This window comes from Saccopteryx bilineata, chromosome 4 (assembly GCF_036850765.1).
Source record: "Saccopteryx bilineata isolate mSacBil1 chromosome 4, mSacBil1_pri_phased_curated, whole genome shotgun sequence".
In the NCBI taxonomy this organism is placed as follows: Eukaryota; Metazoa; Chordata; class Mammalia; order Chiroptera; family Emballonuridae; genus Saccopteryx; species Saccopteryx bilineata.
The window spans coordinates 150,268,319-150,293,391 of record NC_089493.1 but is presented as its reverse complement, the minus strand read 5'-3'; the positions used below and the strand labels follow the sequence as shown (position 1 = coordinate 150,293,391).

The window sequence follows — 25,073 nt, the reverse complement described above, 5'->3', positions numbered from 1 at the left end:
TTCATTAGCTATTAGAGAATTGCAAATCAAAACTACAATGAGATATCACCTCACACCTGTTAGATTAGCTTGTATCAATAAGACAGGTACAGGTAACAAGTGTTGGAGAGGCTGTGGAGAAAATGGAACCCTCATTCACTGTTGGTGGGAATGTAAAGTAATACAACCATTATGGAAGAAAGTATGGTGGTTCCTCAAAAAATTAAAAATAGAACTAACATATGACCCAGCAATCCCTCTACTGAAAATATACCCCCATAACTCAAAAACACTGGTACATAAAGACACATGCAGCCCCTGTTCATCACAGCATTGTTCACAGTGGCCAAGACATGGAAACAACCAAAAAGCTCTTCAATAGATGACTGGATAAAGAAGATGTGGTACATATTTACTATGGAATACTACTCAACCATAAGAAATGATGATATCGGATCACTTACAACAACATGGATGGACCTTGATAACAGTATACTGGTGAAATAAGTAAATCAGAAAAAACTAAGAACTATATGATTCCATACATAGGTGGGACATAGAAATGAGACTCAGGGACATGGACAAGAGTGTAGTAGTTACAGGTGGGGGAGGGAAAGGTAGGCGGTGAGGGGAGAGGAGGGGCACAAAGGAAACCAGATAGAAGGTGATGGAAGACTATATGACTTTGGGTGATGGGTATGCAACACAATCAAATGTCAAAATAACCTGGAGATGTTTTCTCTGAACCTATGTACCGTGATTGATTAATGTCACCCCATTAAAATTAATATAAAAAACAAAAACAAAAAAACACAAAAAAAGGTAATAAAGTCTGGAAAAAAAAAAGGAAAAAAAAAGGAGAAAAATAACAACTCATTACTCAAAGGGTTAAACTCCATAATCAATCACCTCTAACCTCTAACCACTGTTTCTGCAATTACTCTTTGTATTCTACTGCCAGTGCCCAGTATTATCCTACCTTTAATCTACAGTGTCTCTGACCTACTCTTCATACCACTGTTATCATTCCAAAGTGAGTGCTTTATTTTAGCCCGTGTCATTCCTTAACATATGCTTTAATGACTATCTACTGTCCATAGGGGGAAACAGCCAATTCCTATAGGAATTTGAGGCTTCCTATAACCTGGCCTTGTTCACCATCTAAGGCTGGTCCTCTCCTACTGTATCTCCGACTCTCATGCTGCAGCCCACTTCAGGCTCTTTGCCATTCTGAGACAACTGTGTTATTCTCTCAGCTCTTCCTCTCCCTTATTAAAACTTATTTATTTTATTCCACTTCAGATTCCTTAGAACTACTTGTTTTTCTCTACCAATTTAACATTCTTACTTATGTTAGTGGTTAAGAATAAATTGCTCCTCCCTCAAAGATCCTTAAATAAGAGATATCTAACTCTAATTTCTGTGCCCAGCATTTATTGTACATAGCTGGAACTCAACCAATGTTCATTTGCTGAATCTAATTCAAACAACTCTCACATTTTAGTTTAACTGAGACTGACATTATCTAGGAGTACAAGAAAGAGAAAACATAATGTGAACAACTCTAATTGAGTTATAAAGGTAGAGAATTGGCCTTACCCCTTGAAAAATGCCAGGGAAGGAAGGAAATAACTATCAGATACAGTGACCCTTCACATCACCATTTCCTTTCCACAGTTCAACAAAATCAGCTTAAATTATACTCTTAATAAAATCAGTCCCCTTTTACAAAGATCACTGTAGGTGTAAGCAAGGGTAAAAAAGGCAGTTTTAGTTTAGGCTAATCCAAGGTCTAATAAGGTAGGCCTTGTTGGAAACTTTTCCAAAACAGCAATCTGCCCGCACAAATCAAGATTAAATTTTTAGCTGAAAACTAAGACTAAAGTAAATAACCTGCAAATTTCATTGAAGATGTGTTTAATGTTATTGTTCTGTATAAAGAATTTTAGGGCCTGACCTGTGGTGGCGCAGTGGATGAAGCGTCGACCTGGAAACCCTGAGGTTGCCGGTGCAAAACCCTGGGCTTGCCTGGTCAAGGCACATATGGGAGTTGATGCTTCCTGCTCCTCTCCCCTTCTCTCTCTCTCTCTCTCTCTCTCTCTCCCCCCTCTCTATAATGAATAAATAAAATATTTAAAAAAAAAAAAAGAAGAATTTTAAAGAATAAAAATGGTGTGGTATAGCAGGAGAACTGGACCTACTCTGTTAACTACAGCCCATTCAGCTTTCAGGGCTCAATTTCCCTATCTGTAAAATGAGGGCAGCATTTGATTTAATGTTATGGTTTTTAAACTCATCTTTTCTTTTAAAGGTCTGAGATACCACTGCAGAACCTTAGGCTCTTAAATATATTTTGAAATTTGATTTGAGGACTAAAATGCCCTTTAGCACTAACCTTGAAATTGTTAAGGCAATTCAATTATTTTAGTGGGTCTTAAAGGTTAGTACATAGTGAATAACAGTATATTATTAATAACTATGAAAGAATATTAATAACTCTGCATATACACTGGGAGAGAAAAGAGAAAGGAGCACTATTTAGTACTATCATTAAAATACTTTAAATCAAGATCTGCCCGAAGAAAATCTTCAAGTGTGTAAATAACAAACGTACTGAATTTGGTACCACATTTCCCATGCAAGGTGGTCAACTGGACTGGGAATGGCTAGGTTGGGTGAACCTCCTCTGATCCCACACAAACACCCTGGGCTTGCCGGGCGGGTCAAGGCACATATGAGAAGTCACTGCTTCTTGCTGCCCCCCTCCCCCCATCTTCTCTTTCTCTAAAATCAATAAATAAAATCAATAAGTAAATAAATCTTAAAAAAAAGTTATTATGAAGAAGTCAAGTCTCTTCCAGAGACCTGGTATTGAGAGTAAATACATTGTTTTATAAAACATGGATTGATCAGAAACTACAAAAAGGGATCAAAAGACCATACATTTTTTGTGCCTAAATAAAAACACCTGAGATTATTTAGAATGATATATATATATATACGTAGAAGACAAACTTGATATAAATTGCTTCACTTTATAAGTAAACAAAACCAAAAACTATATGTACTTTTTATCTTCTTCAAAACCTAAGTATCATATTGAATTTTATATTTAATATTTTAAAGTAAAAAATATTTACATATTTTCTAACAAATGATTGCTCTATGATATCCATATATAAAAATTTTTTACTTTATGGTTTTTTAGTAAAATAAACCAAACAAGAATGATAATTAAAACAAATATTTTTTCTTTTTTTCTATTTTTCTGAAGTGAGAAGTTGAGAGGCAGAGAGACAGACTCCTGCACAAGCTTGACCAGGATCCATCCGGCATGCTCACTAGGGGGTGATGCTCTGCTCATCTGGGGCATTGCTCTGTTGCAACCAGAGCCATTCTAGTGCCTGATGAAGAAGTCATGCAGCTAAGCCTCCGCGCCTGGGCCAACTTTGCTCCAATAGAGCCTTGGCTACGGGAGGAGAAGAGAGAAATAGAGAAAGAAGAGGGGGAAGGGTGGAGAAGCAGATGGGTACTTCTCCTGTGTGCCCAGGCCGGGAATCAAACTTAGGACTTCCACACACCGGGCCGACGCTCTATCACTGAGCCAGCTGGCCGGGGCCACAATATTTTTTAAGGCTAGTGTTTTTTACTGTCTGAAGAGAATAAATAAAACATACAGGAAGCAAGGTGGACTGGGAACTAGTTATGTCCATAAATATCTGCTTCTGGAAGTTCAATAAGACACAAGGGAAGAGTATGTATTGACTAAATTCTGTCAGAAAACTAAAAAGAAAAAAGTGAAAAAAAATATCTAAAGAAAATGACTATTACAATAAGATTTATCAATTTAGGATCTTTTGGCATTAAAGATAAAATGAGACTAGATTATGTGGTTAAGAATGCCTCTACTCTTGTGTTTTTATAATACCACCCCCTTATAATCAAATATTTGCCAGTACAAATACTACATTTATGCAAAAACTAAAAAGGATACATTTTCTTTTACTTTGAGTTTACAGTCAATACAAAGTTTTGTTTTGTTTTTTCAAGATTTTATTTATTCATTTTAAAGAGGAGAGGAAAGAGAGGGAAAAGCAGGAAGCATCAACTCCCATATGTGCCTTGACCAGGGAAACCAGGGTTTTGAACTGGCAACCTCAGCGTTCAAAGTGAACATTTTATCCACTGCGCCATCACAGGTCAGGCAATACAGAGTTTTAAGACATAACAGTGAACTATTTAAAATATGCATTTTAGTTAACTGTACATTTTTTCTGAGTCTATTATTAGTTGATGGCTCATTGGCTCATTAAGAGTCTGATATGAAAGTTTTACATTTCCTGTCAGCTTAAGAAAACTGAATTTTGAACATATTATTATTGGACCTTTTACTTTTTCTTAATCTTTCCTAGTCTTTATAAATGAATTTCAAGTGTACTATTTTATAACAATAAGTTAGTTTAACCAATAAACTAATAAGATAAAAAGTCAGTTCTAACCACTAAGTAAACACATCCCAAAGAGAAGCACACTGTAGAACTATGGTATTTTTAACAGTCCCTTTCCAGAGTATATCCTCTTAAAGATGAAAAATAAATCAAGCTGTTACTGCTTCTTGGCCTTTTGGATAACAGCAAAAGTAAATTAAGCTGTTGAGAAGTGAAGCAGGTTATTAATAACAAAATTATATGCAAGTGAAAAAAATATAATCGCTTGGCTATACATGCAAAAAGAACAAATAAAAAGCCTTATAATATAAACTGAGTGTCTATGATGTAGCCTCCTTTTTGGCTTAGAAATTAAACAAAGTAATCAGCAAGTCTTAAATGTATTTAGATGAGAAATATCAGGAGTTAAAGCCTAGGCCCTTAACTAAGAATAAAGAAAGCAGTTATTAAAAATTTGAACAAAATTCCTGTAATCTAATTGGAAGAGAATATTCAAAAATTGCCTTTTTTTTTTTTTTTTTAGCACGCGAGAGAGACAGAGAGATGAGAAGCATCAACTCATGGTTACGGAACTTCAGTTCTTCACTGATTGCCTTGACCAGGGCCTCCAGCTGAGCCAGTGACCCCTTGCTCAGAGCAGCAACTTTGGACTCAAGCCACAGATCTTTGGCTTTAAACCAGCAACCTCTGGGTTCAGGCCAGCGACCTTGGGATCATGATGATGATATCACACTCAAGCCTGTGAGTTTGCACTCAAGTCAGCGATCTTGGGGTTTCAAACCTGGGTCCTCAGAGTCCCAGGTTCAATGCCTTATCCACTGTGCCACCCCTGGTCAGGCCCAAAAACTGTCTTAAGTTATTAAAAATGCAGCTGTGCTGCTTTTGTCACACAAGATGGAAGCCAACTGACCTCTATCTGTAATATTTCTTAATAATTTGGTTTAAATAAAATCTCAGAACATTTGATTTCACTGGAAGAAACCATATTCTATTTTTTTTTTTTTTTTTTTTACTAAAACCGTAAAGATTATTTAGTCCAACTGTCATTTTATGAATGAGGAAACTGAGGACGGAGATAACATCACTTTATTAGAAGCATTTTTTAAACTAGAATCCCAGTTGAATGGTTTCTATTAGTCGTTAATTAAATAGGAATATTAAATTAATATTAATAATAAGAGTTAAAAAACAATTCACCTCAATCCAATTTGTAAGCCAGTAGCACTCCGGGTCTGTGTTCTCCACCGTGAAGAGAACGTTTCCTCTGGGAATGACGGAGCCCTCGGGGACAGCTTTCACCTCGATTGGAAGATGTCCATCATATTTCTAGTAAGAGACAATAATGAATTTATGTCATTCAGCAAAGGCTATGCAGTTATCGGTTTTTATAAGATTCTTTATATTTTACAGAAGCTAAACTTACAGTGATAGAAACTACAACTACAGATGTTATTATAATGTTAGAAAATATAGTTAGAATATCCTTATCCTCCTGAAATAAAATGAGCTACAACTTAGGCACGGATATCAATTTTTAAATTTCATGTTGTCAAAGTGCTTCTGCTACAAACATTTATCATGAAAAGCTTTGGTAATTTCAAACTATTCCAAAAGTATTCCAAAAACACTACCTTTCTTCTAAGTAGGTCATTATCATAAAAGAAATGCTAAAGATTGCAAGGTAAGAGACTGCTGTTAAAGAGCAAAACAAAGTAAACAAAAAAACAAAAAAACCAAAAAAAGAAAGAAAGAGATCCCTGACAGTAGAAGAACCTTAAATATGGTTTCTCTTTATTCTGGTGTAGAGTTGAAACCACTTTGGTAGTAGATAAACCAATCACAGTAAGTATACTTTCTAGAGCTTAGGCAGTAAGTATCAAAAAGGCTCTCGAAAATTAGGCTAAGAATATATTTGCTAATGGTATGTTACTAGATATTAAATTATGCTTTTTTTTTTTTTTTAAAGCGAGAGAGAGGGCAGAGGGAGAGAGATAGAGACAGACAGGAAGGGAGAGAATGTGGCATCTCAGTTGTTCATTGATTGCTTTCTCATGTCTCTACTTTTAAAGCTAAAAGTTGTGGCTAACTTTTGTCTAGGAAGGCAAGCTATTTAAGAAATTTTAATAGTTTATGTGATTTGGAGCAAGGTAACTAGATAAAAGAACTGTTTAAGGCCTCATGATATAACAGAAAGAATAAAGTAATGCCTTAGAAATCTTGGCTTGAACTCAAAAGCAGGTAAAAGACCTTGTAGAAGTCATGTCTAGGTCTCAGACTCTGCCTGCAAAATGAGATTAGACAAGATTATCTCTAGAGAAACCAAGAATCTCTCAGATTGAACATAAAATCAAAAGATTTATCACCCTGGCCATGGGAAATTATATTAATAAGCATAGCACCTAACTTATCTACTCTATTACCACTATCCTCACAAAAACCAAATGGTGTAAGTGTAGGAGTTACCAATAGATTTTACTTAAGATATGAAAAAACTACAGTACAGAGTCTTTATCTGACTTCTTCAAAGACCCATAACTACCAAAAGTAAAACTCAGTAATACTAGATAGGCAGTTAAAATATTTCTAATTATTTTGTGTTTAATAGTCTAGGATGAAAAAGATATTCATTTTTAAGATATAAATTAATTAACTAATACTTAACATGACAAGATGCCAATAGATCCCATGCCCAATCTATCTTTGCAACAAAGAAAACCATTAGACAACATTCAATTCTTATAACTTTATTCCCATGTCTTTGGATGCCTGAAGTTTAAGCAATGGTTCCAAACATGCTAGATAGGAATATTACAGAACAACAAAGAATAAAAATGAGCTTCATGGATCTTCAAGGATCTGCAACAAACCTTTCTAACTATTTAGTTAGGGAAATTTCCTATAATTATTGTGTAGTGAGACTCAGCATCTATTTTCTTAGATAACCCATAGTCAAGAAAATAGACCTAAATTTTGAAATTGCTAAATAACCATGCCTTTTATTAATTGTAGCATATTTTCAAAGAAAGGTTTAAATTACCTTTCTTGAAAAAAATGCTAGTTATTTAAATTATAATTTATTTATAACAAATTAGATCTTCAGTAGGTTCTAGACACTAATGATTTACCACCGGAAAAAAATGTAAATGTTACCCTTTTCACAAGAATGTCTAAAATAGCCCATACTTAGGTTACAGGCAGAAAAGAGTTTTAATTATAGTCTAACCTTCTACTCAAATTCCTTTGTAAGCAAAACAAAAATAGTAGGCCAAAATATGAAACCAGTTTTTACCTCCAGAATATAATTCCACCCCTTTTCGTTAAAGACGTCATCTTGGAAATGCTCTCTGTACACCTCTTTGGCTTCCTGGATCTTCTCTTTGGTCACTACTTTACCTAAAAGGATAAATGTCTCCTGTTTACATTTTGAAAGGCATTCTGTGAACTGCTGAGTTTTCATGGGGTTAATGTCTCTAGATATTTCACCCATTCTATGAATACAAAAGCATAACTGAAGATGTTAAATGACTCACTCAGAGTCAACAGCAAAGGTGGAAAATGAATTTGCACTTTTAATCAATTCAGTCTAAGCATTTCTTATTAGAAAAGTAAATGTGCAACAGAAGTTATAACATGGATAGTACTTCCTTTAAATCACAATAATAAATGAACTTCTAAGAAGATATCTTTTCTATCTCTATTAATTTCTATACCCTTCAAATTTGAGAGAGTACGCCTTGGATATACTTGATTTTTCAAAGTAAACATTCTCATTTATTCATAAAAAGTATCTTCAGGGCTGATAACCCAATAATTTTCACAACTACCACCTTTTTGTACCTTGAATATACTTCCAGTTAATTTTATCTGTAAAATGATGATAAAAATAGCAAAGTATCTACTTATGAGTGGTTGTGAGGACTAAAGAAGTTACAATATATGAAGCACTTAGAATGATGCTGGCTTATAATAAGCAATCAATATAAATTAGCTCTAGTTAATAACTAACATGAAGTTTTTAAGCTGTAGAACTGAAGTAAGGTTACCAGGAAACACATTTAGAACACCCCAGGAGCCTGGCTGCACAGAAATACTGTTGATGCCAAGTAGGTTTTCCGTGGTGTGACACGTGTGAAACACCTGATCTTAAAATTGCCAAGATTCAGAAACAGGTTATTACAGAAAATTCAAATTAATCTGTATTCAATTCTAAGAATATTTTTATTTGAAAAGGTTAAAGAAATTTTCCAAAATATATACAACCTTTGGGAACTGTTTTACCTCCTAGAAATGGACTTCCAAGTAAAAAAGCAAATAAATAAATAAATAAATAAATAAAAATTATTTGGGCGTTTTTATGCTTTAAAATATATTTGAGACTAAGTTCATAGTTAGAGGTAGGTTTAAAAAATAGCCCTTTAAGGTAAAACTGACTAGCACAGAAATGCTACCATAATTCAAAAAGAGTACCCCGGTCAATAATAAATTTTTTAAAATTTTTATTAATTTTAATTTATTGTATTAACATGGATTCAAGTGTCCCACTCAATATAACTTCCTCAACCCCCCACCTGTGTCCCCCATTACAGCCCCTTTGCCACCCTCCCCCTAGCTCCCTTCTCCCTTCCCTCTGGGATTTGCTGTCCTGTTATCTGTATCTATATGTTATGTATATATATATATAATTTCACTAATCACTTCACCTTCTCTGATCCCAACCCCTCTTACCCCTTATTTCTGACAGTCTGTCCCTCTCTGCTTCCTGTGACCCCACCTCTGCCTCTATTCTGTTCCTCAGTTTACTGTGTTCATTAGATTCCACATGTAACTGAGATCTTATGATATTTGTCTTTCTCTGCCTGGCTTATTTCACTTAGCATAATAATCCTCAGGTCCATCCATGCCATAGCAAAAGGTAAGAGTTCCTTCTTTTTCACAGCTGCATTCCATTGTGTATAATATGTACCACAGGTTTTTGAATTAATGACTTAAATCTATTAACAAACCAGATTAGCCTCAGAAAATTAGTGAGTTTTCTAAACTTATTCTCAAATTTATTAGATTCAGAAAAACCTCACACTGAAGGTGGTGAATCAAGAGTATACACAAAATTTTAAGATTTAATCTATTCAAATTAAGATTTTAAAAATTCCAAAAGAACTTCTAAAGTAGTTAAAGTAATTAAATACCAAAATTAGACAATTCAAAATGTTACTTTGGATAACAGAATATATTATAGGAGAAAAATTATAAAGTTAGATAAAAGCAATGTACTAGAACAAATAATACCTTTTAAGTACTTATTAAGAATGTACTGCAACCCATAAAATACTGTTTCTTCATATTTCACCTTCCTTATTTTGGAGTTTTCTGTCTTCTTTTCACGGCATTCAAAGTAGGAATAAACTTTGCTTGTGTTGGGTGGGTATTGTTTATAGTGAGTAACCTATATAAAAGAGAAATACTTGAGTTAAAAAACACCAGAATAAACTACAAATCACAGCAGAAAGGGCTTGAAATTATTTAAAACCAAAGAAACTACACTTATTTGCAATTGATCAGCTTCTTATCCTGGCTATAAAAGTAAGAAATATACTTATGAAGATACTTTTTTTTTTTAAGTGAGAGAGACAGCGGGGTTGGGGGCAGATAGGGACAGACAGAAAGGGAAAAAGATGAGAAGCATCAATTCTTCATTGCAGCACCTTAGTTGTTCATTGATTGCTTTCTCATATGTGCCTTGATGGGAGGGGGAGGTCTGGATCCCTTGCTCAAGCCAGCGACCCTGGGCTTCAAGTAGCAACCATGGGGTCATGTCTGTGATCCTAGGGTCAAGCTGGTGAGCCTGTGCTCAAGTCAGTGACCTTGGGGTTTCAAACCTGGGTCCTCTGAGTCCCAGGCCAATGCTCTATCCACTCAGCCACTGCCTGGATCAGGCAGAAGATACTTTTAATAGTTCAGTACCTTACATTCAGTACCACAGGAGAGTGTTAAATTTTATAAACAAGCAGACTAAACTTAACAAATTACAAGGCCTGTAAATTGCATACCTGGAACAAAGGTACAAAGACAGGCATCTTATTTGATCTTAGAGAATAGCTCTTCACCCAGGGGAGAGATGGGGCTGCCAGGGTGGGGGCAGGGGGAGCGTGTGCACATGATATAAGAGAATGAGCTGAAAGCAGACTTTGGTACTTTTGAAATGTGGTATGTTTGATAACTCAATAGTCAGTGATTTGCCAGGACTCTATCTGTATAATGATGCGGAGAGAATGGTATCTTCTAGTCTTCATAATGACACTGAAAACCTGAATAACAGCAAAAGCAGCAGCAGTAGCAGCAAAAAAATTTACTGTTTTGTAATCTTTGCTTTTGCTCAAATAAATGGGAAATCAATGACTAACAATGCAACAGCAAATCCATATACATTTAAAAATATGAAAAGGTATTATCACAAATTTCTTTCCCATAAATCTGGGTAAGAGTGTTGAAATTTTATGTCTTTAAGAAAAATAAAGTGAGTGCTCATTATAATTTGAATTTCATTGTATTTTAATGTAATTAAAACATTTACCAATAAAACTAACTTGAAAAAAAAATTTATTTATTTGCCCAGTGGAAAGTGTACGAATGATGCCTTAATTGGGTGGTGAATCAGGGTAATAGTGGAACAAATTTCTGCAGACAAGAGTTTCATGAACGACCACTGCGAACATTAACAATTTTTCTTGTTTAGCTCTGATCTCAAGTTTAGGAAAAACAATGCTTTCCATGTTTTGTCTATACAATCTTAATCCCAATAAAATTTGGTTTTAATCTAAAGAATCTTTAGAGCTTAACCCAATTCTAAAACAAATGTATTCTGTACAGAGAGCAAAAGAATCACAAATGTTTAAAATATTCTGCTCACAAAAATTAGGGGATATTTTATAGCTTCATATTCTTTTGAAATATCCCCTAATTTTTGTGAGCAGTATATTCTGTTTTCCTTCCCAATAGAAGCAACTTGCAACTCTATGGATACCACTGTAAGCCCAGAGCCATTGTATCAATTAGGCAAAAACAACACATATATAAGTAGTTGAAAAAGTAATCATTTATTACTAGGGTATCTATCATTCAGTTAATTTTCTTTATCTATAAAATGACGATAAAAGTAGTCAAGTACCTACTTATGAGTGGTTGTGTACTTACAGTGACTCTTACCCAAATTTATGGGAGAGAAATTTGTGATAATACCTTTTCATATTTTTAAATGTATATGGATTTGCTGTTGCATTGTTAGTCATTGATTTCCCATTTATTTGAGCAAAAGCAAAGATTACAAAACAGTAGAAGACTGGAAAAGACCATTCTCTCCGCATCATTATACAGATAGAGTCCTGGCAAATCACTGACTATTGAGTTATCAAACATACCACATTTCAAAAGTACTAAATTCAAAAGTACTAAATAAATGACTTACAATACATGAGGCACTTAGAATGATGCTCGCTTATAATAAGCAATCAATATAATTTAGCTGGTACTTGAGTACTACCTAAAAACACCCAGGATGTATATAAAAATGAAAATGTCCAGTTTACAATCTAAACAATTCCAACTACATTAATGGGAATAAGCAATGAAATAGAAGAAAGGTCAATTATGATGAAGTAAAATTTAGTAAGTGTCTGGATTGCATCACGCAAGTTTATAAAAGTTGTATTCATGGTTGTGACTCTCCATAGTTAGTTTAACCTTCTTTACAGTTCAGATACTTAATGGTGAATCTTCATAAATTTACTCTTCCTATATCAGATTTAAAAGTATTAAAACACACCTGAATCGTTTCAGCTTCTGAGTAGACCAAGCAGTCAAAATCTAAATGGAAATGTCCCTAAACCATGTAGCGCCATCTTGGTCTAAAAGTACAGTAAAAGTTTGCTCAATCGATTTTACAAATACAGTTCCAGTTCTGTACAATAATTAACATGTTCTGATTTTAAAGCTTTACTTTACCTATGTTCTTTAATTATGGTGTACTTAAAACCTGTGCATAAATTTAGCTAAACAATCTAAGTCATGTAGGTAAGCTCTCAGGCAATTAACCAGGAAATATAATTCACTACTAACCACCTACAATCCCCAATACTTCTACAGAATAAAAGAGTACGTTCATTTATATTGGCATATAACATTATTTGAAGGGAAAGCATTTTGTACAAAGCTTCTTAGTAAATATAGTATTATTCTACAACTACAACCAACAGATGACTTATAGTAATTCTAGTTTTGCTAGGTTTTCTGTCACTTTCATTTTACTTTCTGCTAAATTGGTCACTCTGAACCCCATGGAACCTTCATCAGAAATTGGGATGATATAGCAGAAATTGAAATCAATAATTGTTATTTTATAAATAGTTCATTCATCCACAAATATACAGGGTGAGTCAAAAGTAGGTTTATGGTTGTTCAAAAGGAAAACAATACAATAATTAAATATACATAATACAAAAACAAACTGAGTTTCTTGTACTCACAACTGTACACCTACTTTTGCCCCACCTTGAGTTATGCTATACCTATGTATCACACACTGTTTCAGATGCTAAGGACAGGGGAATAAGTAGACGAAAGTGGTTTCTATCCTCATAGGGCTATTAGAGGCTGAAAGTCAGAAAATAAATGAACAAAATAATCTCAGATCTAGACGGCTGCTATGAAAAAATTAAAAGGATGGGCTAGAGAGCGCAGAGACTACTTTTACACAGGAGGTTAGGAAGGCTCTTTGAATGGTGACATGTGAGCAAGAGCTAAATGAAAAGGAGATAGAAAATGACTCAAGAGACAGAAAAGAATTGTTAGAGTGGTTAGTGATTACAGAATGGAGAGGAGGAGGAGGTACATGGTACAGGTCGGAGAGGGATGCAGACATAAAATCAGGGAAGACTTTCAGGCCACAAGGAGCTTGAATTTGGATCAAGTGCGATGGAAAGCCATTACCATGTTTTACGCTGGAGTGATTTCACATTTTACAGGTATCAGCATGGCAGTGAGGTGAAGATGGATTACAGGGTAACCAAAGTGGAAGAAGGCTCATCAGATAAAGAGGCTATTGCCAAAGACTAGGTTAGGTGAAAGAACTGGCTCAGTACCTTCAGAGGTAAAGGAGAATTAGGCTGCCAGGTTAGAGCTGGAGGGAAAGGAGGGAGAAGGTTTAAGGATGTTTCCTCGATTGCTGGCTTGAGCAACTGTGTAAATAATAGTGCCATTTACTGAGTTGGGGAAGGCCTTGAAAGGAATGGGTAAGGAAATTGAGAACTCGGTTTTAAATGTTAATACAGATTAACAAAAGGTTTTATAGTATTCAAAATTAAAGTGAACTACAAAAAAGGAGATCAAATTATATTTTTAAAGCACTGTTTTGATCTCTATCACTAGAAAAAGTGGCTCCGCAATAAATTTAAGATTATTTACTAACGAAAAGAAACAAATTTCTCAAAATATGCTTAGCACATCTTTTCCCAAAAAGGTTTCTTAAACTGGTACGACCTTCCTGCAGCTACTAGAGCCCTGCCAGTATATAAATGTACTGTGGTCAAGAACACAAGCACACAGGAGAATGCAGCTCTTTTAATACACCTTAATTTCAGTTTTGTGATTGATTTACCTCATGAAAAGATAAGCTTCTAAAAATTGTAACCCCAAGTATGACATATAAAGAAAAGTATGAGGCCTGACCAGGCAGTGGTGCAGTGCTAGATACAGCATTGACCTGGGACCTGGAAGTCCCAGGTCTGAAACCCCAAGGTCACGGGCTTAAGTGTGGACTCACCAGCTTGAGCATGGACTCACCAATTTGAGTGCAGGATCACAGGCATGACTCCATGGTCTCTGGCTTGAGCCCCAGGTTGCTGGCTTAAGCAAGAGGTCACTGGCTCATCTAGAGCACCCCACCACCACCACTGCCCCCTGCAAGGCACGTATAAAAAAATAATCAATGGCCCTGGCCAGTTGGCCCAGCCTGTGGAAGTCCCCCAGGTTCGATTCCTGGCCAGGGCACACAGGAGAAGGGCCCATCTGCTTCTCCACCCCTCCCCCTCTCCTTTCTCTCTGTCTCTCTCTTCCCCTCCCGCAGCCAAGGCTCCATTGGAGCAAAGCTGACCCGGGTGCTGAGGTTGGCTCCATGGCCTCTGCTTCAGGTGTTAGAATGGCTCTGACTGCAGCGGAGCAATGTGCCCCAGATGGGCAGAGCATCGCCCCCTGGTGGCAAGCAGGTGGATCCTGGTCTGGGGTATGTGGGGGGTCTGTCTGCCTCTCCCCTCAGAAAAATACAAAAAAAAAAAGGAAAAAAAGAAGCAATCAATGAATGACTGAAGTCCCACAACATTGAGTTGATGCTTTTTATCTCTCCATTCCTGTCTGTTTGTCCCTATATATGTCTCTTGCTAAAAAATAATAAATAAATAGAATTATGGGAAATATTTCAGTTGCATAAAATATTTCAGTGCTAGCAAAGTCTAATTTTCTTCTAAGCTTCTCTAGATTTCCCATAAGGTTGATTTGTTATCTCTCCACAAGCTTTCCTGCCACAATGGGATCATATAACCAAAGGCAACCACTACTAACCTATTTTTCCAGTCGTGATTTTATTTTTAACTTCTAACAATTAAGCACAAACCAACATATTAACAATGTCATGTGCATAAAAGAGCACATGGGGTAACATATCCAAGGCCACAGAGTAAGTTATGTTATCAGCATGATATCTAAGGGCACTCAAAATAGGACCCTCTCAGCCTTACTGTGGCTAAGACTTTCTGCCTCTTCAAAGCTAATGTGTAAGAAACATAACTGAATTTTTTCTTCTTTTCAACATTACTTAAGATTTGTCAAGCCCTGGAAATACTTCTATTTCCTCAGTAAAGAATTCATTGCTATTTGGCTTTTGAAGCAGTAACTTCAGAAACATGGCTGATGAATTTTTGGATTATATTATTTTGGGGAAGGGGAGAAACAGGAATACCAGCTTTAATCATTATACTGCTTCTTCCCCTAAACCTCCTGAGCCAGAGTTCCTGGTAACTTGTACCCTTTCCCCCAACTCTTTAAAAACGGATTTCATCAACGGACAAAGACGACACCAGTTTCCAGTATTTTTGTTTTGCAATATAGCATACAATTATTATTCACCTAAGTTAATTTTCCTATTAAGTATTTTCATGATTTGTATACAAGATTTACTTTTGCAGCCTAAAATTTTCCTATAACATAATAAAAACTTATTGGAAAAATTGCATCATCAGAATGCACAGTTGGTCTCTGGCATACAAACTGCAGCAGCAGTCCCCAGCCCCTCACAAGGCTCGGGCTGCCAGGAGAGCCACTGTGCTAATACTCAAGTGTTCACTCAAAACAGTGAAAGGGAAGCAACTATGACAAATAGGAACAGCTCAGAAGACGTTGGGTGGCTAAAATCTGGGTAGGACTAACTTGGCCTTTAGGTGACTTTCATCCATCCCCAAATCTTTTCCTCCAAAAAGCCCAAGCTGCCTTCAGTCCAATCACCACACATAAATTATACAGCCTTTCATAAATTCTCTAAAATCAACTTTCACCCATCCAAGATTGAAAGAGACATCTCTTATCTTTTAAATTACGTAATAGGTCTCCAATATTTATTAAACGAATGATGAAAATATGCTGAGTTCTATATAACCTGTTTACAAATGACCTTTTGAGAAGAAACTCACACTGGGCAGCATAGTTCATAACTACTGCATCATACGGTCTAAACTGTAAAGCTGCTTAGAAATTACTTTTGTGCACTATATATTTTTCTCAACTACAGCTCAATAGGCAACATCGCTCATTGTAATCTGTTAACAAGCAGAATGTTCAGACATGTTAAAACTATTGTCTGCTAGAGTTTGTTATAAACATTTATTACACAGAAGGGAAAGGTTTGACCTGTGGTAGCTGAGTGGATAAAGCATTGACCTGGAATGCTGGGGTTGCCAGTTTGAAACCAGGGCTTGCCCGGTCAAGGCACATATGAGAGGCCAGGATGAGCTGATGCTTCTCTCCCTGCCCCCCTGCCTTTCTTCTCTTATCTCTCTCTCTCTCTCTAAAATAAATATTTTTTTTCAAAAGGGGAAAGGAAGGATTGAATAGAAACACATCTTTTAATGACCCACAGTCATTTAAAAACAGATCTATGGCTATCCAGAGATAAGTGGGGAAATAAAAAAAGACCTATCTCCTTTATGAATGCTTTTTAAGCACTGCAATGACTAAGGGCAGCCCAAATGCACCCTTCCCTACCTGGCTTAGCACACTATAAATACAATCCAGTAGATAATTTTGTTCTAAGCCATTTTGACAATGATTAACACCTAAGATTTGTCTTTTTTATTTAAAACAAGAACCTAGAATGAAAACAGAACTACATTTACCTCTTGTCCTAGTTCTTCACTATGTATAATAAAATATGAGATTACAGAAATGAATATATATTTTAAATGTTCCTCTTTTGGTTCAAACTGTCCTGAATGAACCCTTTGGAGAGGATAAAGTAAAAACAAAACATCCAAATGTTGTCAAGTGCTTGAATACTACCTCATCTACTTGTAAAAAACTTTCATAGTCCTTAGACAACCAATGATCTTTTTTCATTAGCTTTAGAAAGAAATCAACAATATTCTGCTCTCTTCCATCAACACATCAAAAGCCACTCTCTAGCCAATAGTTTGTAAGTACAGATAAACATATATAATATTCTCATGTGATTTTCAAATAAAGTTTCATTACTTTTAATCTCAATATGATCATTTCTGTCTCTTCTTCACCCAAGAAGATAAAAAGGCAAAAATGAAATATAGGCTATAAGGACTACTAAAACTTAAAGACTAAAATGTGAGTGTAGAATACACAATCTATTTTCCTGGACTGCTATAAACCATTGGTATACCTCAGGGGTCGGGAACCTTTTTGGCTAAGAGAGCCATGAACGCCATGTATTTTGTATTTTAAAACGTAATTCCGTGAGAGCCGCATTATCCAATAAAAATTTGGTGTTGTCCTGGAGGACAGCTGTGATTGGCTCCAGCCACCAGCAACCATGAACATGAAATGAATGGATTGTAATACATGAGAATGTTTTATATATTTTTTAACATTTAAAAAATTTATTTATTTATTTATTCATTTTAGAGAAGAGAAAGAGAAAGAGAGAGAGAGAGAGAAGGGGGGAGGAGCAGGAAGCATCAACTCCCATATTTGCCTTAACCAGGCAAGCCCAGGGTTTTGAACCAGCGACCACAGCGTTCCAGGTCGACGCTTGATCCACTGTGCCACCACAGGTCAGGCTAGAATGTTTTATATTTTTAATGTTATTATTATTTTTATTAAAGATTTGTCTGCGAGCCAGATGTAGCCATCAAAAGAGCCACATCTGGCTTGTGAGCCATAGGTTCCCAACCCCTGGTATACCTGATTGAATCCTCTTGAGGAAATTTATTTTTTGGGGGAAAAAAAGGACAAATGTTAATAAGATAAAAAATCTTCTAAAAGTTTTCATATTAGGCCCTGGCCAGTTAGCTCAGTTGGTTAAGAGTGTCCTCCTGAAATGTCAAGGTGGCGGTTTGAACCCAGGTCAGGGCACACAATGGAAGCAGCCAGTGAGTGTACAACTGAGTGGAACAAATGAATGCTTCCCTAACTCTTTCTTCCTTTCTCTCTCTGTGTCACTGAAAATTAAAAAGAAATTAAGCCCTGGCTGGCTGGCTGGAGCATCCTTCTGGAGTGCAAAGGTTGTGGGTTCAATTCCTGTCAGGGCATATACAGGAACAGCTCAATGTTCCTATCTCTCTCTCTCCCTAAAAAAAAAAAAAAAAAAAAAAAAAAAAAATTTCATATTAGGAAGGGAATAAATATACCAGCCTGACTGGAAAATGGAGAAAAATGAACCTTATTAAGTAGATACAAATACTAATAGTGGAGTTAAGCATGCCCTGCTAGTAAATTAGAAAACTTTAAAGTTTCACTCTTCTAATCAAGGAAACTGTAGTTAAAGCAATTTTACATTCCTTCTGTATAATGGCTAGAGGAACTACAAGTAACTTGTATATTGTTTTGTTTTTAAAAAACCAATCAACATCAGCTGACACTTCCTATTTCAATCAAATCATAAGTTACTACATAAAAATTTTTGAAAATTATTTTAAAGATTTAGTTAAGAAAAAACTATAGCCTGCCCAGGCGGTGGCGCAGTGGAGAGAGCGTTGGACTCGGACGCTGAGGACCCAGGTTTGAAACCCCAAGGTTGCCAGCCTGAGCGCGGGTTTGGCTGGTTTGAGCACAGCTCACCAGCTTGAACCCAAGGTCGCTGGCTTGAGCAAGGGGTCACTCAGTGTACTGTAGTCCCCCAGTCAAAGCACATGTAAGAAAGAAATCAATGAACAACTTAAGGTGCCGCAATGAAGAGTTGATGCTTCTCCTCTCTCTCCCTTCTTGTCTATCTGTCCCTATTTGTACTCTATGTTTCCGTCACACACACACACACACACACACATACACACACAACCATGAAACCATTCTAAAAATCACTATTAAAGATACTCAAAACACTATGATTGAACTAAGAGAACGCAAGAAAAAGTTTTAGAGCCAAGGAAACCATACTTGATAATACCATGTTCTTGCAATAATGTAGATTTCCACTTTAAAAATTCATTAAGACGACCACCTGTTAATAAAACTTGGTTTTACTTTAATAAACCATCTAAATTATTCTAAGTAGAATCTTAAGCCAATTGGAAAGAAATGGACAAAACAGAACTTAAGTAAAATGGAATCCTCCAAAGTACTTTTAATAAAGAAATTTTAAAAAAGCAAAAAAAAAGTCATAACAAAAACCAAAACCATGAAAGCATTATGCTTTACCAATGTATTCCAAACCATAGTGTTGCTCAAGCAAAATTTATTTTGCCAAACTGAGGGTTCTGGTCTGGCGTTTCATCTTTTTAAGTGTCCTGGCTAATAAAGCTTAGTAAGGTATAGTCATATAATTTGGAAACTAGAGAAATGAACATCTGCCAGGTTTTTTCTAATCACTCTTTCCTTTACTAATATGTGTTTCAAACATAGTTAATGAGGCAGCTATACATGTAGCAGTCCAATACGCATATAATTTCTCCAGGTTTAAAACTACACAGTTCACTTAACTCCTCGCGTTTCACTTTCCATTTCTCAGAAATCCTCCAGTGGCCTCAGTGGAGTAAGGGCAGATCGGCCTTTGCTGGCAACCAGGGGTTAGGATTCACCATGAGTAATGAGCAGGAGCAAAGGAGGCTGAAGTAGAGCCCACTGGAGTGGGACGAGAACACCCAGCACGGCTACCAGGGACAGCTAAGTGTCCTCCGAACTCGGGCCACAGGAAGAGGAGCGCGGCTGTCCGCTCCGGCGCCGCTGCTGCGACCTGGCCCACACCTCCTTCGAGAAGGGACATTATCCGCCGAACAGGGGCTGAGCGCCACCGACTCAGCTCCGTGGGGAAAACCCCACTTCTCAAATCCGCTCCCTCTCCCCACCGCCAAGCCCTAGGAGCTGTTACTTAACTGACCTGCTCCTCAGCCGAGCCCTTGTCCAGCCCGGCCCGAGGCCAAAAGGCCGCGCTCCCGGGGAAGGAGTGCTCTCGGCCGGTGACACCCCAGCCGGCCCGGGTCCGCCGCGCCGCCGGAGCCCCGGGGGCCGGGAAAGCCGCGATCGGCCACGCCGGCCGGGCCGTCCTCAGCCCCTCGCCTCGCCCGGGACCACGCACCGCCAGGCCCCGCCTCTCGCCATCCATCCAGCATCCTCCACCCTCCTCCTCCTCCTCCTCCTCCTCTTCCTCCTCACTGCGACGCCGGCTTCACCTGCCCGCGCTGCTGCGCGCGCCTTCCCTCGGGGTTGCCTGGCGCCGAGACCCCGCGGCGGCCGCCCCCGCCCCGCAACCTCGCGCTCGCCCGCAGCGCACCCTCTCCTCCTCCCTCACCTGCCCCCGCCCCGAGCCGCTACCTTGTAGGAGTCTGTGGCCAGGAGGATGTTGAATTCGGCTTCTGCGGCAGCAGTCATCTCGGGCCAGAAGGGGCCGCGTGCCGCAGGCTGCCCGGGGCCGCTGCGAGAGAAGAGAAAAATGGGCTTCACCGCACTCCGTTGCTTAAGTCACCGCTCGGTCGGAGGGGGAGGATCGGGGAGGGGGAAACAGGGCAGGAAGGAGGGGCCTGAGGAGGGGCCTGAGGAGGGCGGGCCGAGAGCCCTGACGCGGAGGGGGAGGGGGGTGCCGGCCCGCGCGCACGCGGGTGCTCGGGCTGCCGCCACTCCACGGCTCCGCGCCCCAGTCCCGGCGGAGACGCGAGGGGCGGGGCGCGGCCGCGCGTGCGCAGCGCGCAGGGGGCGAGGCGGTCGGGGAGGACGTGAGGCACGCGCTCTTTCTCGGAGACGCCCACACGGGCAGCCGCAGGCTTGGGGCCGCCCCGGCCGGTGACCCCGGCCCCCGCCCTGGTTTTGTTTCCCAGTACCGCCCCGCGGGGCCGGGAAGGGGGCGTTCCTAGCCTCGCCATTCCCGCAGTCACCGGCTCGCCCGCTCAGGGGCACCTTCCCGTCCTACCCAGTCCTGGCCCGCTTTCCAAGTGCTCCCGAAGTCACGCCACCTGGCTGGGAGCCGCGGAGCCTCCTCCTGCCCGTCTCCCCGCCCCCGCCCCCCGCAGCCACTCACCTTTGTCTCCGGCTTGGCTTAGGGATCGAGCCTTTTGCCTCCATCTCTCTTTTCCCTCCTGATCCTCCTAACCCTCGCTTTAAAGTCTGAGGAATAAGGTCTGCGGGGCCCCTTTAATCTGCACACCTACCCCGCTTTCCTACGGCTTTATGGCTGAGCTCTTTGATCCTTTAGGGATGTTTTGACTTGGGAGGGGGGGTAGAGCCAGCGCCGAAAGGCAGGGGTTGAATTCAGTCCTCATAAATAATGAGATGACAAGACCTACTTGAATCTGATATTGCCAAAAAGTAAACGGCAAGGAGCCAAGTCTTTGACAGTACGCGAAACTGACTTATGGTTATAGTCGTTAAATCTAGGGAAACTGCTTGGTAACCTCCAAATATAGAGGCAAGTGGAACGACGTCAGTTAACTTCACCCAAATGCAGACCATCCATTTGCGCAGTTCTTGTACGTGGTTGCATTTTTGCGTAAAACTAAAATTCCCTTTGTCCACGTGGTCAATAGCTGCTTTTTTTAATTTTAAGGTTTAGGTTTTACAGGATACAAGTAGCTGGGGGGAAGAAATGGTTTGAGAAAACTGATACAAGGACTTTATAGACTGTCCAAGTTAGTGCAACTCTCATTTTATGGAGGAAGTGGGGGACTGTGACTTGAGATTCATCACAAGAAAGCTGAGACCTCTTTATTTAAAAGTAACTTTGGTTCAGACTGTTTTGGAGTCTACAGATTCTTGACACTCGCCTCCATCTCTAGATAGAGTGATTACATACAGTCAAAATTCACAGTTGTGCGATAGCTCTAAGCACTCACTAAAGTAGTGAATAATACTAATACAGTTAGACTTGTTTTCAGCAATAAGGTTTAAAACAAAAGGAGTTTGTATTTACGGGGAAATTACAAAACGTTAAAATAATTAAGTTATATTTTGGGGGGGGGGAGATTTTGTTAATTTAGTTCAAGCAGTGCAGTTCAGAGGAGAAAAGTTAACCTTCTTGCCCCTCTCAATTTAGTGTTTTCTTCATTCATTTAAAATTTCCATAATCTACTTTACTTAAATGACAAATTCTTTTTGCGTAGCTTCCTACAATCCATGAATGTATAGCTGACCGTGGTTCTATGCTGTCTTAGAAGGGGGAATTCTGATTACAAAATGGGCTCTGTTTATGGTAGCATTTTTGTTTTTAAAAAGCAAGATAAGTTAGATCTTGCAGTATTTGAGTTGAATTTTGAAGTTTTAAGGAGAGAATGGTTAATATCAGTGTAAGTAAAAATGTTAATATTACATTGACCTGTTAAATGAACAAATATGTACACATATTAGTGATTTAAATCCTCACAGCAATTTCCAGAGGAAAATGTAGTTATGTTACCAGTAAAAAATCACCCCTTACCTATGAGAAAATTAGGCACACCATATATGTTCAAGCTGGACCAATTTTGAATTACTCAGGGTTTAGAACTAGAACTATATGACATTATCACCAAATACAAAGTCAAGATTTCATTTTGAAATAAACTCCCTTGAAAGAAAGTTGAACAGCTAGCATGTCTAGTAGCATGTAAAAAATGGGAGAAACTTTCTAATAGGTCCCCACAACATGAGAAAACCCAACTAGTACAAAGACTCAAATGGATCCCACCCTTTATTCAAAGATCTGGATTAATCTGTCTGTCTTTTGTACTAAACAGCCAATCAAGCACGGTGAATAAGGCCTCCAGCTCCTTGTTTATATCCCACAGAGTGCTATGAAAGGCCTGGATCTGTACATTTGATCAGGCAAACTGGGTGTTGCTATATCATTCTTGTTTCCACACACCCTTCCAGACAGCCTTCTGTACACTTTTGTGTTTCTAAGTTGCCTCAGAATTCCAGTTTGACCCAATTTGATCTCAGTAAAGAACACTGGAGAAATAGGAGTGGGCTCATCCACCAGCAAATCTGGATGATGTTCCTATCCATCACCCTTCAAAACTTCCTCTAGCCTTATCAAGCAGCAACAATTGTCCCAAAGACAAACATAACAGAGGAACTTTTAATTAATAAATTTAGGCCTTCTTTTAATTCAAACTTCCACTGTATCTTGAGGACCTCCCAGAGTTCCAATTTCCTAAGGAAAGGGCTTCATCTACAGAAAAACAAAGTTCTTCATGGATAGGATTATCAGTACTTTTTAATAACTAGGTCTAGTGGGTCCTCTACAATCACACAGAGACAAACACAAAACTGCTGAGTCTTAGCCTGAAAGTATGGAAGAGACAGAGCAACTGTAACCCACATATGGGAAGACTTAGTACACAAATGTGGATTGTTTACGGGCATTGCATTCCAAAATGTCCCTGTTGTCAACTGAAAATATCAACCAGGTGTTTTGTCATGGAAAAGGATTTATTTGGGAAAAAGAAAGGGGTTGCAACCCAGTGCATGCAGACATATCAAGCCACGTGCACTCTCTGGTCTGTGTGCCAAGATGGATGAGTATTTATAAAGGGAAAAGAAAGTTAAGTGAAGAGAAATTTACTACCACAGAGCTCTTCCTGTAGGGTTCTTGTGATTACATAGAGCAGGGGTCCCCAAACTTTTTACACAGAAGGCCAGTTCACTGTCCCTCAGACTGTTGGAGGGCCGGACTATAAAAAAAAAACTGAACAAATCCCTACGCACACACTGCACATATCTTATTTTAAAGTAAAAAAAAAAAAAAAATGGGAACAAATACAATATTTAAAATAAAGAACAAGTAAATTTAAATCAACAAACTGACCAGTATTTCTATGGGAACTATGGGCCTGCTTTTGGTTAATGTGATGGTCAATGTGCTCCTCTTACTGACCACCAATGAAAGAGGTGCCCCTTCTGGAAGTGCGGTGGAGGCCGGATAAATGGCCTCAGGGGGCCGCATGCGGCCCACGGGCCATAGTTTGGGGACCCCTGACATAGAGTATGAGAACTTCTATAAGGCCTAGCTTCTCCCATAGACCCATAGATTATGTTTTCTTAAAGTTCCAGTTTTTATCATGGTATACTTTCTATGGTAGCCTTGTGGTCTGTATGTGCTACCTTCTTTTACCAACTATTTGCCTGGGTAATACGGGCTTCATCATCTTTCTGATGTTAAACTCTATTCAAATCTCATATCCTGCAGGAAGTGTTTGCAATCTATGTATGCTACATGGCAAATCTCAATTTTCCCATCTTTATTATGTGTTTTTGGTTTCCATTATATCCAAACATAAATTTTTCTAATCCCAACCAAATAAAATGGGAAATAAAAGTAGAAAGCCAAAAGGAAAGATTTGAGTTCATCTTTAAGAGTAAATTAAATGTGGATGTACATGTTATGATGCTGTATGTGTAGATTCGGGTGTTATAATTATAAATTTTGCTGATGTCCACTTTGTTTAAGACTCAGTGGCCAAAATCAGTGACTGAGAGAATGAGACTGTTAGAAGTATGAAAGATTGTCAAGATCTTTTAATAAAGTGTTTTTCTAAGTAAGGCTTGCATATTTGAAATGTGTATCAGTGACATTCAGATAAACATTTTTAACTTTTAATGAATTTCAGAAGAATATAACTAGCACATAAAAGTTGGTTTTTCCTGGGAATTACTCCTTAGGATGAAGCCAAAGTAGGTAGGCACTCAGACTGGAACCATACTACTTTTCTTACCTTTTGAAACCTTTAAGTTATTTTCATAGCCTCAACATAAAACTGGTTTTCTTGAAGAAACTAAACATGAAAGGCTACATACTGTAATATTTAATTTATATAAAATTCTAGAAATTTTATAATGAAAGAAAGCAGATAAGTGATTGTCAGAGGTTGGTGGTAAGGCAAGCAGAGGGGCTTAGTAAATATTGGATGAATGGAGGAGCAACTTCTATCACCAACAAAAGCAGGATGAGCCTTG

At 38.3% G+C, this 25,073-nt stretch overlaps 1 protein-coding gene across 2 annotated transcripts in view; it reads right to left on the bottom strand.

The window, feature by feature from the left end:
* The window catches only part of NAMPT (nicotinamide phosphoribosyltransferase), a 46,881-nt gene extending 26,206 nt beyond the window's left edge, over positions 1-20,675 (bottom strand). Inside the window, exons 1-4 of one of the 2 annotated variants that reach the window (XM_066272227.1) lie at positions 20,463-20,675; positions 9,714-9,870; positions 7,717-7,820; positions 5,625-5,753 (exon numbers count right to left, since the gene is read on the bottom strand). In XM_066272227.1, the coding sequence (XP_066128324.1) occupies positions 5,625-5,753; positions 7,717-7,820; positions 9,714-9,870; positions 20,463-20,519 (447 nt within the window). In that variant the 5' untranslated portion in view covers positions 20,520-20,675. Of the gene's footprint in view, positions 1-5,624; positions 5,754-7,716; positions 7,821-9,713; positions 9,871-20,028; positions 20,260-20,462 lie in introns of those variants that run through there. The other variant, XM_066272226.1, reaches the window with a different exon arrangement.
* Positions 20,676-25,073: the final 4,398 nt, after the last annotated feature.